This window comes from Pangasianodon hypophthalmus, chromosome 5 (genome assembly GCF_027358585.1).
Source record: "Pangasianodon hypophthalmus isolate fPanHyp1 chromosome 5, fPanHyp1.pri, whole genome shotgun sequence".
NCBI lineage: Eukaryota > Metazoa > Chordata > Actinopteri > Siluriformes > Pangasiidae > Pangasianodon > Pangasianodon hypophthalmus.
In genome coordinates, this window is record NC_069714.1 from 21785743 (window position 1) to 21800504 (window position 14762).

The 14762-nt window shown below is 40.9% G+C and overlaps 1 protein-coding gene across 2 annotated transcripts; it reads right to left on the bottom strand.

The window, feature by feature from the left end:
- Positions 1-12: 12 nt before the first annotated feature.
- Positions 13-14708, bottom strand: osbpl11 (oxysterol binding protein-like 11). 2 transcript variants are annotated; one of them, XM_026946913.3, is made up of 13 exons: positions 14303-14708; positions 12725-12793; positions 12219-12394; positions 11484-11563; positions 11089-11232; positions 10299-10497; positions 8504-8646; positions 6408-6548; positions 5408-5858; positions 4634-4820; positions 3837-4019; positions 2189-2342; positions 13-1819 (listed from the first exon to the last, which is right to left on the bottom strand). In XM_026946913.3, exons 1-13 carry the CDS (start codon positions 14404-14406, stop codon positions 1733-1735), a joined length of 2118 nt encoding a protein of 705 aa, XP_026802714.3. In that variant the 5' UTR covers positions 14407-14708; the 3' UTR covers positions 13-1732. The 2 variants fall into 2 exon arrangements, with proteins under 2 accessions (XP_026802714.3, XP_026802705.3); XM_026946904.3 differs by having other exon boundaries at positions 11089-11277.
- Between the last annotated feature and the right edge of the window lie 54 nt (positions 14709-14762).

A 14762-nucleotide genomic window follows, 5' to 3' on the forward strand; every position in this document is an offset into this window, starting at 1 on the left:
AAACAAGAAACCTTCTCCTAATACATTATCAATTTTATTAGTTCATTCATTTCTTTTCTCAGGCTACTAGGAGGATAATTAAAACATCAGTGCAGTTCACAGCTCATCGAGATACACACTTGGGGCCTGTTTGCAGACACAGATCACGTCTTGGTTTGGACATTTTCAGTGGAGATTCTCCACGGAAAGTGTCATGTAACTTGGTTAGGTTGAATCTGTGCTCTGAAGATCGGCCCCGAGTGGAAAGCCAAGTGTGTGAATTAAGACAAAGAAACCATACAGAGCAGAGAGCAAACATTCTGGGTGTCCTTGCCAAGATGCTGGGAAATGGGAGCAGATACGTACATACTCATAATGTGTTTCATATAGAATGTGTTTGCAGGCATGAACAGGAGGAAGACCAACACAAATAAGGCACCACAAGTTTCTCAGCAAGACCAACCAGGGTTAAAGTAGCGCTTTCATATGAGAGGCTCTTTACTTGTGCTCTGTCCAACACATGCTCACTTACACTGCCATCAACTAGAAGTACAAATGCAGCATTTAAAGTAAATGAGCTGTTTCAGTCAAGCAGGAAATCACACACTTAATATTTTAGATTATTCGGTTTTCCATTGTTATTATTTCTGCTGGCTTTTATGGCTCAAAAACTAGATATCCACCACATCTTTCATTAAGCTATATGTGGTTTATATCTGATTGCCTTTCAGACTGAAGAGTTTCAGTTGAGAGGTAGAATTACATAAGATAGAAAGGAAAAACTACAGCGCATTCAGTGCATGTGATGTGACATTTCTGATCAAACTGCAATAATACTGTATGATAGTTTCACATATTCACAGATATCAGAAGAGAAGACTAATGGAGATCGGAAACAATGGATTCATTTGATGTTTGAAGTTGTTTAAAATTCTATAATTGAAGCCAGTAAATGTGTGTGCTTTCAATACAACAGAGCACTGTTTTGAAATCAGAGCAAGCCCCCATCTGAGCAACGATGAAACGGATAGAGAGGAAAGGTCGAGCAAGAGAGAGAAAGAAGCCTTACCAAAACTAATACAGCTCTCAACACCTCCCTCCAAACACTTGGCTAACCACTGTAGCACAAAACAAAGGCCAAACCAGCGAATTTGCTTTCATCATGGCTCCAGATGCTTCGTGGAATCCAGCTCTGATGAAAAACAATGAGCTACTGCTCATCATTTATTCAAAGATCTAGATGTTCCTGCACAAAACTTTGAAGATCTCCCTGATGATATCAAAATCATAATACATCAAATAAACTGCTCACATATTGGAAAAGGTCTGGCCATAATCTGGCCAGTTAACAGCATTCTATAATAAGATCAAGAGAAGTTAATAAAGCATCCTCAAACACAATCCTCACTTAAACACCTGTCAGACATCAACACATTCTCATGCTATTCACAACTCCCGTTAAGGCAACATCAACAAAAGACGCCTGTGCACACTGGGATTTCTTGTGGATCAGAATGATTCACTGTGATATTATAGCAAAATCAAGAGATGCTGAATATGATCTGATTCAGGCAGTCCACTACTCCACAGAGCATTATATCCATAATATTATTAAGGAATCATAAGGAAGGGAGTCTTTGAGTGTATGTGTGCCTCTTCATTTGTAAAAGAGAGAGCATAGACCCCACAGACAGCCCTGGGGGGAAGGGGGTGTCAGGCTCCTGCAGGTGAGGGATAAGGGTTGGAGTTGTGGTCAGGGGTTAGACTGAAGCGCGGCAGGAGAGGAGCTCTGTGCTGGAACACTTTTCCATAGTGGTTTGTGATATACCCAGCCTTCACCCTGGGCAAAAGAAGAGGGAAAAACATGCTTAGGCTCATTTCTAAGTACATTTTGCTCCTTAAATAAACAATCCATCTTAAAACAACAGTCGTGTTCTCATGTTAAAGACTCCAATCGTCCAGTCCACAATTTTCATAACAGACTGAATAAACATCTAGGGAAAGCAAAACCACCAATGCAGTTCTATTTATAAAATGAACACTGATCAAGTTACTTCCATCATCTTTAATGGAAAAGTGCATTCAGTCTTTATGATTCACGTAATTAAAGACACTGCACACCAAACCGAGCACAAGAGAGCTTTTTGGTTTTGAAATTGAGAGACTGGGTAACTAATAGATTTGACTGCATGTTGATGAACGTGTTTACTTTTCTTTCAAAGTATTTGGTCCTCCATGCCGTCTCGGTCTCAGTGCGGTGTCGTTCTTCTTTCCTCTGTCTCTCCTCCAGGAAGCGCTTGTGCTCCGTGGCCTTTTCCATGTCTTTCTGTAGCAAGGACTCAGTCACATGCTGCCACAGTCGCCTGCAGGAAGTACAGAATATGGCATGGTAAACAGATGAAGTTTTTGGTCATGCCATATTTATTAGGTGTGTAACGATATGACAGGAATATTCACATTGTAATTCAGGTCAAGTGTATTTTTTTTTTTTTTTTGGTCATTCCTCTATATAGCTAGTATACATTGAAACGAAATGTTGTTTCCCCAGGACCATGGTGCAACACAACAGTACAGTAGTACAGTACACAACCACGTGAGATGAGTGTGAGACAATAAGTACACAGAATAAAATACACAGAAAAGTGAATACAATAATTTTTACACTCTCTGGCAGAAAAATGCCAGATTGCAAGCTACTTGCGGAAGAACGCGGGTTGTGCTGTGTCATTTGTCACTCATGGTTACAAGTACCAGGTAATACATGTTGAACAAGAAAGCTGTGTTCCTCACAGCTTACTGCACACTAAATAGTAAGCCTAAATATTAAGGCCACCAGTTGTGTCCTGAGTTACCATTTGTAAAGTAGCGAGCGTTTTTAAATCTGCTACTCTTATAATATTACAGAAGTGTTCTGAGAATACAAACTTTACTGTGCACATTAATGTAACTGTCACTGAGAATTAGGTAACTTACTTCCAACAAGAACTTTTCTTTTTACTACTGTCAGTCAGCCTCTGCTGAAGTCTCATGAAGTGATGCTCAGTGCCAGCACAAGATGAATATAAGGGTTTTCACCAAGGCTGTACACATCTCTGGGGTTTATGGTAGTAAGCCAGCTCATTAACTCAAGCTAGCTAATTAATACACTAATTAATACATTTCTGAAAACAAAACTATCATATCTGGTCACTAAAATACACAGAAACACCAATTTCAACAAGTTATACACTGGCTGCCTATTGCTATTGCTTTATCTAAAACAACTTCCTAACTAAGTAATAATGCAAATTATACAATGAGGATAACTCAGATGATCCTCATTCACTAGTTTCCCACCAAACTGGGGAACAAACAAATGTCTACTATTCAACAAAAACACTCAGTGCTCCAATCCATTTCCTATTATTTCTTTATATTGGACTCTCTCACTCGGTCACTATCTCTTCCTCTCTGCTTGGTTACCGGCTCTCACGTCACCATGTAGGAGGACATTGTGCAATGACAGGCCACATGTCCGAACTGGCATGATATATGGGTACAAATTTCCCTTTCCGATTGTGACCAATAACCCTGACACAATAATCATTGTTTTTTCCCCCCATTTTTAACATTTAAGTAGCATTATTAGGAAGGGATTAAGCAGACAAGGAATTCAGAATAGCTATATATCATTTTCAGTTTCTCCATTATGCTTGTGTTCAATAGTTGATGTTTGTGAAAGACTGATGATCAAGATAAGTGAATGGAAGTACAATGTAATACTCTATAATTTAACGTAATTCATAAATAAATTCATGATAAAAAGAAAAATGAATGAACCATTGTGTGGAAGATAAATCCAGACGAATAATCCTCACCTGGACTCATAAGGTCCTTGCTGCTCTTTGGGCCGCACTCGTTTCCTGGTAATGGGTAGCCTGAGGACATCTATGATGCGTGTCTCACCATTGCTGTAGGTAAACTCGAGCACGCCATTCCACTCCCCCTGCACGCGACACACTACAGAGTTGGTGGGGTTGTGCTTCACCTCCGCGTTCACTCTGCAGAACAAAAACATAGGATCTTATTACAATCTACATGCTCAGCTTTCACAATGGAAACATGTGCCACTCAAAAATAAGACACAGGCAGATTATGTCAGTGAGAGAGAGAGAGAGGAAGTGCAGCATAAATAAGCAGACTGAGCATGAAGATGAGTAACCGGGTCTGTCTTGTCAAGCACAAGTGTAACATAAAACAAGAGTTAATTAACTGTCTATCAAAACTCCATTTATGTGTACTGTAATGGTGTGATGTATTATGCTGTTTTTCTATACTGCTCTTTACAGTAACATTAAGCAAGTCTTTAAAGAAAAACACAACATTAAAGTGCATTTCATTACAGAAAATGAAACCCAGATTGTGCTCAAATCAATTGTGCAATAACACGTGAAAAGTGATGAGTAATATATGCTTACAAGAAATGACTTACAATAAACTTCTGAAAAATCATGTATTCACTGTGACTCACATCTCACAATTAGATCTTTTCACAAGATCAAACACAGAGCTTCTACCTGTTTAGTTTTGTCCCTTAGCTGTCTGCAGACATTACACCGTAATGCAGACTGACAGTAGAGTCAATTAAAGTGTAATGTGACCTCGTGTCACTGACCTATGCAGCTTGCCCCCATAGAAAGGCTTGGTTTGGAAGGTGATGGCTGCACTGTAGCCTGTCTTGGCGCAGTTCACATTGACCTTTCCGCCCAGCTCCACCCAGGGTACGGTGAGGATCGAGCGGGCATAGGCCGATGGCAGAGTGAACGTGTATTCTTCGCCATGCTCCAACAGGTGCAGATTACCTGAGAAAACCCCAGCCCCAACACACACAGTGGATATCAGCACACTGCAGAAAAATAACATTCAATTAAGCATACAGAGACTAACAAAGCATAAAGCCAGCCCACTGTATTTGTAAATTTAACTTCACACAAAAGATCCAAAGGTAGAACAAATTTTCAACATGACTAAATTTGATTTCCATCTGAAAGTTTATTCTACCTGTCAGACCACTGGAAAAAGCCTAAAGCTGGTGGTTTAAATATTTTCCCATCAATTTTAATGCCAAAGCATTTGAACATCTTTAAGTTACTATAGCAACACTACACACACACACACAAAAAAAAAAAAAAAATCACATCTTAGCAAGTGTCTAGAAATATAATAATTTTATATTTGGTTTATTGTAATCTTACAATAGGAAATACTAAGATATTTTCACTCACCAAGATGTGAATGGCAGCTTTTTTTTTTTTTTTTTTTTTTAAAACATCTCTGCTCATAACAGATGGATGCAAACATCAGCATCTTAAGATCTGTAGTCTCTTAATCTTAAGTGAACAAAATAAAAACAAAAAATTTCAGAGCACCTTACGGCAAATTGCCTTACCCTCTCCAATCATGGAAACGCCGATAGACATGCCCATGAACTTGCTTTTGGTCCACACATGTGTGTTTACACACATCTGCCTCTCCTGGCATTCAGCGTAGAATCCCGAGACGGGTGGGTGGTGGGACACCTGCTCGGCTACGAATCTCACATGGTAGCAGTCTGATGCACTGGAGCCCTCTTTCTGAATGCTTCCTTGAGACACTGCCGTCTTTGGCACTCTCCAGGAGCAGTGGAATGTTTCGCCAATGATTGGGTTGTAGGGCTTCTTGGCAATCGCGCCCTTGCGGCCCTCATGAAAGGAAGTGAGGTAATACTCCACAAATCTGATCATACGGTCCATAGGACTGGTGCCATCTGTGATGGCCACAAAAAGGTCTGGGTGAGACATGAAGTCTGCGTACATCTCCAGCAAAGAGCGTTTCTCCAGGATAAACGTAGGAAGGACCACCTGCATAGAAGGAGTGTAATACCTCAATATCTAAATGTGGACAAAATCTACAAAGTATCAGTATGTACTATGAAAACAGGTGGTGATATGGTGCTAGATTAAGTTTTGACATTCATAACATGCCAACATGTCATTTCTTTCCCAAATAACAGACCTGCACCCTTGGATTCTCCTGTACTGGTCAGCTCACTATCCATTTAACATCCACTGACTTGGGGACAACGCCTTTTCCAGAGTTGCACTTTATCTTTGGAATGTAGTTAAACAACCTCTTATCTTAAAACTCAGTCCTACCCTACAGCCCTGCCCCACTTTATTAAATGTTCATTCATAGGTGTGTTGTGTGTGTATACTGCATGTTTATTTACTCAGTGTAACCATACTTCAGAGCTGCTGAGAAATATGACCTATAGTGTTATCAAGTAATTTTTCCTGTGAATTTTGCTAATCATAACTGTACACATTTGCTTAAAAAGGAATAAAAAAGAATGGGTTGAATTTGTTTATGCTTGATACAGCTTGTGTAGATAGTTTGGTCAGGTAGCTCACCCGGGTAAGGTCCATGCCCAGTTTGAGCTGAGAGAGAAGATGCAGAATGACACTGCGTTCTTCCTCCACTGCTCCCAAGTCCTCTTCCTCAGCTGGAAAGGAGTCTTCCTGCTCCTCTTCCGCATCAATGTCTTCCTGCTCCTAGAATAGACATTAACACTAGTTAATGTGTTAATGTAAACAATCAGTTTTTTTTTTTTGGTGGAAAGCAGATACTCTTTATGGTAACAAGATTCTCTCAAGCTTTCTCACAGAAATAGCATACAGACAGACGATATTAATTTGTTATTATTAACGCTGCTGGCAAATTTCCAAATGCTATTCTAAGTCCTATTCATAGAATTTACAAACTAGAGCTATCAAAGATGTGCATTGTAAGGCTACACTAACTAAATTTTTTTACCCTTTCTTTAATCCCTCCATCATTCCTACAGAAATTTTATGAAATGTCAGGAAACAGTCATCAAACTATTATTCAACTGCTGATCCAAAGAATTTATATACATTTTATACTGACAGTCTGTAGACAAGCCTGCTTTCCTTTCTTCCACCTTTAGCCCTCCTACAGAAAGGTGTTGATCCAGATCCTTGTAAAATATCAAGTTACAATCATGAAATCCCTCTTCATTTGCATGAAAGGCCAAAGATTTCCACATTCATTGAAATTTCAAGCTAGGCACGTCTCATGTTCTGGCTTTCCACACTCTTGTGATTGGTTTGCTTAACTCAGTGTATCTTATGGTAGTCTTTTCCATTTACTTGTGTAGAATTTAAGCCAAAATCAATCCAATTCAAATGCATGTAATCCACTTATAGACACTGAAGTATGTGACAGTTGTGCACATAAGGTTTTTCACTACAGTTTTTCTATGACCAAATGTGACACATCCTGCTAGAAATGGCTCAGGCAGTGACTTGGCCTAAGGCTAGTATATTAACTCCATTTCCTGTAACATACAAACGACTGCAGGAAATGTTCCAAATACAGATTGGGCCCACACCCTTCACAACAGATGTTCCTGACACTTCAAGACAACTGAATTCCACTGGTGTCCCTTCCTATGATAGACATAGGGGTGGATAGGTTTTTGAGATCAGGTGTGCAATGGCACTTGGACCAGTAAAACCTGGGACATTTCACTAAACTTCAACATATTATGAATGAATGTAAATCTACCCCAATACACACACAATATAATACAAGAAACATGCGGATAGTGTGTTGATTCATCCTGTATGAATCATCAACTAACTCTTTTGGCAGAAATGTGCATTTATTTCTTGGAAGTCCTTTCAAATTAAACTCACTTTCATATGAGAAAGTCTGTCGTAAGAGGATAATCATATCCATACCCAGAATAGCCAGGTTACCTCGCACATTAAGACTTAATAGTAGAAACAACTGACATTAGGCAAAAAGTTTAAACCTGAGTGGATAATTTTGTTAAATTTACACCAGCCTAAAAGAACAGAAACTGCTAGTTACACTGTTGTGGATTCTGTTAGGACAAATTTCAAAACTAAAAATGAAAAGACAAACAGTATTCTATTTCTTTGTATATAATATTGTTTACAGTGCCACAATGGCTGACCAAAAAGCAAATGAAACCATGCCGCTCAAGTCATTGCTTTAAAAACAAAACACATAGTTATATAGAATATCTGCCTGCTATCGACTTTCAGACCAACTGATATAACCAATTTAAGCAAGAGGCTAGATCTGTGTCTGCGTCTATTGTATTTCTTTTCCAGTAACAGGCTGCTCTGTTTAACCGCAATCCTCTCCACCCAAGTTTCATCTTTCTGACAAGACTAATGTAAGCTTAATTCCAAGACAAACTCATTCAAAGAGCAGCTGAAATAAGAAGACTGGGATAGTGGTAGGAGGTTTAATCCAATCCTTGACTGTAATCCAAATTGTACCACTATAACATTAAATCATAACACACACACACACACACACACACACACACACACACACACACACACACACTGGTGTTGCTACAGACAATACTTGCTGTAGCCTTAAAGATTGTAGCTGAAAGAAATAACAGGAAATATGTCAGAAATGGTGTAAGATGTAAAACCTTTATTACCCCAGCAATGTCACAGGAGTCCATTTCAGCAGGTTCTACAGCCGTGTCCTGCGTTTTGCTACTGTCTTTGGTGATGCTAGCCAGAGTGCCACCATTCTTCAGACCATCCGGCAGTTTGGGTTCCAGCCATTCGATGGTCGGCCCTGCGGGGCAAACGGAGCCTTGTTCAAAGCTGCTCATGTCACCAGACCCTACATGCAGTGGCAACAGGCCAGCGGCAGCCTCAGTCACAACTAGAACTGCAGGTGTCCGATCCCCTCCCAACTGTCCTGAAGTTCGCATTCGCAACCAGAGCCCAGGGGTCAGCGTCTGCACGCAGAACTGCACAATGCAGATCTGTTGCTTTTCTGGTAGGAAGAAGACTCTCACACCATCTGCTTCATTACAATCAGTAGAATCTTATGAGGGAATCCTGACCTCTTAATCTTACTGGATCTACACAGCAACTAAAATACTGATACACCCCACTGACTGCTGGCCAGTTCGTATGTTCCTTTTCTTTCAGAGAGCTATAAAATATGTATGCTTGGCAAGTGGATCAAATTCAATTCTGTGCAGAAGGTGTGCAGATGAACAAGACCACCAAGGAACATCTCATAATTTGGCTTGCCACTTATGTACCAGATATTATTATCTGGTGGAAATTTGGAGCAAAAAAAGATGCCCACTCAGGTGAGGAAAACTGGTTACTTAGACAGAAGATCACTTTATGCATTAGTAACATGGTTTCATGACAGCAGCACAGGAGCACAGTTTGAGGAACCTGGCAAGCGGCGCACATGGGTGACACCCCCAAAGCTCTGGTTACCTGCACTGGCCTATCAGAGGGAGATACTGTTCCTCATCCATTATGGAACTTTATTCCACTCCCTGGCCAGGGCCACAGGTCATAAATACTACAAGAACATGACCTTGGATTAACTGATTTGCTACCAGTGACACACGATGCGTGTACAGTAAAAATGGAAATCAGTGATGTTTCTTTAATATGTGTCACTGTAAAACACTGAAGCTGTGCAAGGAGGATTTCTGGCACCATGTCAGGTATTTTAATTTACCATAAACACCTTGACTAAATACAGGATTTAATAAGTCAACAGAGAGGATCAGGGGACACACTGTTCTGCAGAGTTTCTCGACACACCCAATCAGCTAATGATCAAACTCTTGAATCTTGAGTGTTGGGGAAAAGTGAAAGCTTCAAGCTCTGTAGGGCAGTGATTCCTTAAGACTGGAGAACCTTTGACCTACGGTATTCAGTAACTTCTGCACACTAAACCTTACACAAGACAGCTGTTTAGTTCTTAAATGCCATTGTATTATTTAATATTTAATGATTTTTTTTAAAAAAAGAATGAAATGGGAATAAAAAACCAATAGACTTGAATCTGAAGCCATTTTTGCACTTGACAGCATTTTGCCTGAAATACGTATGTAAAGCATGAGAATGATTTAAAGTACAGAGGATGAAAACAGAGTGTATGTGGAAGGCATGAAATACAGTTGCATCGGCCACTATGCAAAGTATCTGTCGTCTGAGTGAAAAAGTGTCTAAATCAACTCTGCATTGATCTACAATGTGAAAATGATAGTTTTATATTACAACCTCTGAAAATCGTTGTAAATGTTTTTCGAATAACATTCGAAAGAAATATGAGAAATACTTGGATACACTTGTATTTCATATATTCCTTGTATATTTCATGGTACTGGATACATACATATTTTGACGTAGTTCATGGTCACTGTAGAGAGTTAGGATTGTGTATGTGACCTGTTAAAACAATGCTGGTACCTCCGAGTGGAACTCTGTGCCGGGCCACTTGCTGAAGCTGCAGGATGTGCAGGCAGTCACTAAGGCAGGTCATTGTGGCCAGAGAGGTGGCTTTGAGCAGCAGGAGGTCCTGGTCCAGTGGAGAGGGATTGTGGCTGGCTGGCAGGCCCTCAATGCACTGTACTAGGTCTCTGTGCTGGTCCTGCGCCTGGGTCATCATCTGCATAACGACATACATTTACACACAACTTTACTAAAAGAGAGATAGACTAGGCCCATTGTTTGCATACAAACTTGAAGTGAGGAATTCATGCCTAGTTAACTTAACAAGGTCCCTGGTCATGTAGATGGGATGCATCACAGGTATATCATCACAGCCACAGGCACTCTACAGTATGTCCTCTTTATGCTATTATAGTGTAAACTACAGGGTGTCCCAGAAGTCTCCATACATATGGGAAATGAACATTTTTAGCCAATTTTTTTCATACTTAGTTTATATTACTTTTTTCCAGATAGCCTCTAAGAATACCTTAAAAGAACAACATATTGAAATCAGTCTCATGGCTGGATCTGGAAGCTGTCACAAGGCTGCGATGGGCTTTAACAGGAAACAAGGCAAGCACATCACATACGACACTGCTGCCAAACTTAGTAACAAATTCAAAAAGACTAGATGTGTTGCAGACCAACCAGAAAGTGGACGTCCACGAACATCCACTGATGAAGGGACAACCGATGTGGTGCTGGCATACATAGTCTGCCTTGTATGGAGACTTTTGGGACACTCTGTACATAAATATAGCCTCACCTCACGAGCCTCCACCAAGTGATCACGCAGCACCGAACGCTTGCTGGAGTAGGTGGAGGAGCCACGGTGGAACTGAGACAGACCCAACAGGGAGCCGGTGTTATGGCTGATTTTGCGCTGGGACGCAGGAGAACTGGAACTGCCCTGAGAGGCCGCGGACAAACTGCGAGTCTTTAGTGGTGGGTTAGTCTTCAGAATAAAAGCAAAGTGTATAAAACTGGCCACCACACACGCACACATGCAAACAGGGCAACAAAAAAGTGGACCTTGTACAGACTTGAATAAAAATCTGCCCAAATTCTTCTATTAACATTATTTTGACCTGTGAATTAGCCAAGATGTTTCTAAACCAAGTTGTAGTGTGTTTTTGGAAAATATACTCTACGTTTTCTCACCTTGCCCATGGCTTCAGTGTGGTGCTGGGTACAAATCTGCAGCCTGCTCACCCAGTGCTGTCTCTCTTTAGCATCAGCAGCTGAAAAGAGCATTAACAAAGAGCTCATTATACACTAAATCTATACAGGCTACAAGAGCAATAATAAGTGAACTATAAAAAAAAATGCACACTGCAATTTGTATGAAGCACTGGCAGCAATGCGGTTCTTATAAATAAGTCCCTTAATGTACAAGAAGCTGAAGTGCACCAGTTGTCGAGCCAGTGCTCTACTCCAGTAGGGGAAGTATTGAATTTTCCCAGTATTGCTTCACTCATGTGTGCAGCCTTGCACTTAATGAGCTGCGCAAAATCTGCTGACTAAGCAATAGTACAGCTGACATAAGCAGTAGTACAGCGGACATAAGCTGTAAGGCACTTCTAATGAAAACATGTTTCGAAGTAAAAGGACATCTTTTGAGCGATAAAGATGATACGGTTCAGCTTTGTACTGCGTGGTGTACGCAGGCTTTCCCATCAAACCTGCCCCTGTCTGGGATTGATCTAATGATTACAAAATGTTTTCACTGCTATTATTGCTGTTCTTTATTTAGTCTTTCTCTGCTGGATGTCATGACACTCTCTCAGCTCTTTTTGCACATGCTTAGAATGTATGTCCGACTGTGGTTATTTTTCATTTAGTTCTTTCGTGGCTAAAAGAAAAGGAGAGAAAGAGCACATAAAGAGAGAGAGGCACCTCTGAGTTTATACTGCTCCCCGCTGATGGCATTGACAGTGAAGGTGTGCGAGTCCTCGTCGCTTGGGGAGATGACTGCGCCTCCTAAGGGCAACGTGCCCCTGGGCTTCTGGTGCCGTAATTGCTCATTCATAAAATACTCCAGCAGCCCTGCCTCATTGTTCAGTACAAAGAATCTAGAGACAGCACAGAAAGCCAAGTCACTGACGCTAAAACACCAAGCCTCACATACAACAATCCGGTTTACAATGTCTCAAATCAGTCTATTCCACAGGTTCCCAGTCCTGGTCTTGGAGTAACCCCCTGTCCCACACATTTTTTTGTTTTCCCTTCTTTAACACACCCACTTCAACTCACTAAGAGCTGTTCATGAGCTGATTATTTGGTGTGTTTATTGGGTGTGTTAGAGCAGGAAAAACACGAACATGTGTAGAACCAGGAGGTACTCCAGGACCAGGGTTGGGAATCTGTGGTCTATTTGACGCTCATTTCAGGCAGGTACTCACCGATATTGCCATCCTGTTACCAGATTTGTGTACTTCATTAGATATCCATCTACATTTTCCATGTGATCACTACAAACAGTGGATGAGAGGAAAAACAAGCAAATAATAAAAATGCATTAAATAACAGAAGTTATAGAAAGAATACAATAGTAATTAAAATATATAATTAAAAAGCATATACAATAGAACAGAGATGCAATCATTTAAAAAATTAAACAATAATAAAAAATGATTAGCAATTATTTTTTTAATCAGTGACAGATACTGATACATTTATCAACTTTCTGTTAATTATATAAAAGGACCAAACTTTATAAAATGCCCTGGCTCTAATACACTATATGGCCAAAAGTATGTGAACACCTGACAATCACACCTATGTGTGTCCATTCCAAGACAATGTGTATTAACACAGTGCTAGTGCCCCTTTTCTGTTATAATAACTTTCACGCTTCTGGGAAGGCTTTCCACTAGATTTTGGAACGTAGTTGTGGGGATTTGTGATCATTCAACCACGAGAGCATTTCTGAGGTCAGGCACCGATGCCAGGCGATGAGGCCTGGGGTGCAGTCGGTGTTCCAGTTCATCTCAAAGGTGTTCAGTGGGGTTGAGTTCGGGACTCTGTACAAGACACTCTAGCTCTTCCACCCCAACGTTCGCAAGCCATGTCTTCATGGAGCTCGCTTTGTGCACAGGGCCATTGTCATGCTGGAACAGGTTTGTTTCCAGTGAACTGTAAAACTACGGCATCCAAAGACAGCCTAGACAATTGTCTGCTTCCAACATTGTGGCAACAGTTTGGGGAAGACTCACATATTTGAATGTGATGATCAGGTTTCCAGTAACTTTTGTAAAAGACATGTGTAGTTCAATCATACATGATTAGGTAATTAAGAAGAAGCAGCAGCAAGAAGCAGCCTTTATTTGTCGCATATATATTACAGCACAGTGAAATTCTTTTCTGCGCATATCCCAGCTTGTTAGGAAACTTGGGTCAGAGCGCAGGGTCAGCCATGATACAGCGCCCATGGAGCAGAGAGGGTTAAGGGCCTTGCTCAAGGGCCCAATAGTGGCAGCTTGGCAGTGCTGGGGCTTGAAACCCTGACCTTCCTATCAGTAACCCAGAGCCACCACTGCCACATCTAAACACAAATTACATCTAAATACAATTCCCTTTAAGACACAGGTTTCTAAACCCATTCCTGCACATTTTAGTATGTTCTCCGCTCTAAAACACACACACACACACACACTTGAACTCAGTAGCTGATTAATTGAATCCGGGAAAGCGTGCAGGACAGTGGAGTACTCCTGGACCAGGGCTGGGAACCTGTGCTTGTAAAACACACTTGTAAGAAGAATAAGCAAGCAAGAGCCACAGCCTAGGAAATCTTCACAGTGGGAATAATTTACTCTTTATCTAGCGTGGGAAAGCGGGCCATTATTCAGACACAGCCTGCTTTTAACAGGTGATTAAATTCAGGCTGAGAGTGGATTTAGTCTTGGAGCGTCAGGTGGCTAATGTCTAACCAGCACCGCCATCACACACCAGTCAGAAAACCTCAAACTCTAACTCACCTGTACTGCCAACTTTTCGAGGTCGTCCTGAACGAGCTGTGTGTGTGCACATCGAGCTTGCCTTCACTTTCAGAAAGTCGCATTCCCGCTGTTTCAACTTGCATTGTCGTTAGCTTAGCTTAGCTCACTTTAGCCTAGCCCAGCTAGCTAGCTGCCCACTGTGGCCTCTGACAGAAGAGACTAGCAGAGATTAGACAGATATGAGCTTGGAGCTAACGCTAAAACAAGCCATTTAACTGTCAACCTAAACATTTATGGACTCCTCTGGTTAGCGAAACACAGTCTGACTCATTCACACATATCAACGCCTTCATTCTACACGAATTAAAATCTCGAATATAATCAATACAGCTGAGAGGAAAAAATGTTGTTTATGCTCCTTTTCAGTCCTGTGCTACCATGACAAAACACAAGGCGTCTACTCAGATCACGTGACATGGGGCAACTTTCAAATGCTCCA

Coding starts and splice junctions, on each gene's coding strand:
- osbpl11 (XM_026946904.3), bottom strand. CDS start 14,406: ATGCAAGTTGAAACAGCGGGAATGCGACTTTCTGAAAGTGAAGGCAAG. Junction 12,395..12,724: donor GTAACAGGATGGCAATATCG/GTGAGTACCTGC, acceptor TGCTGTCTCTAG/ATTCTTTGTACTGAACAATG. Junction 5,859..6,407: donor TGGGCATGGACCTTACCCGG/GTGAGCTACCTG, acceptor CCTTCTATGCAG/GTGGTCCTTCCTACGTTTAT.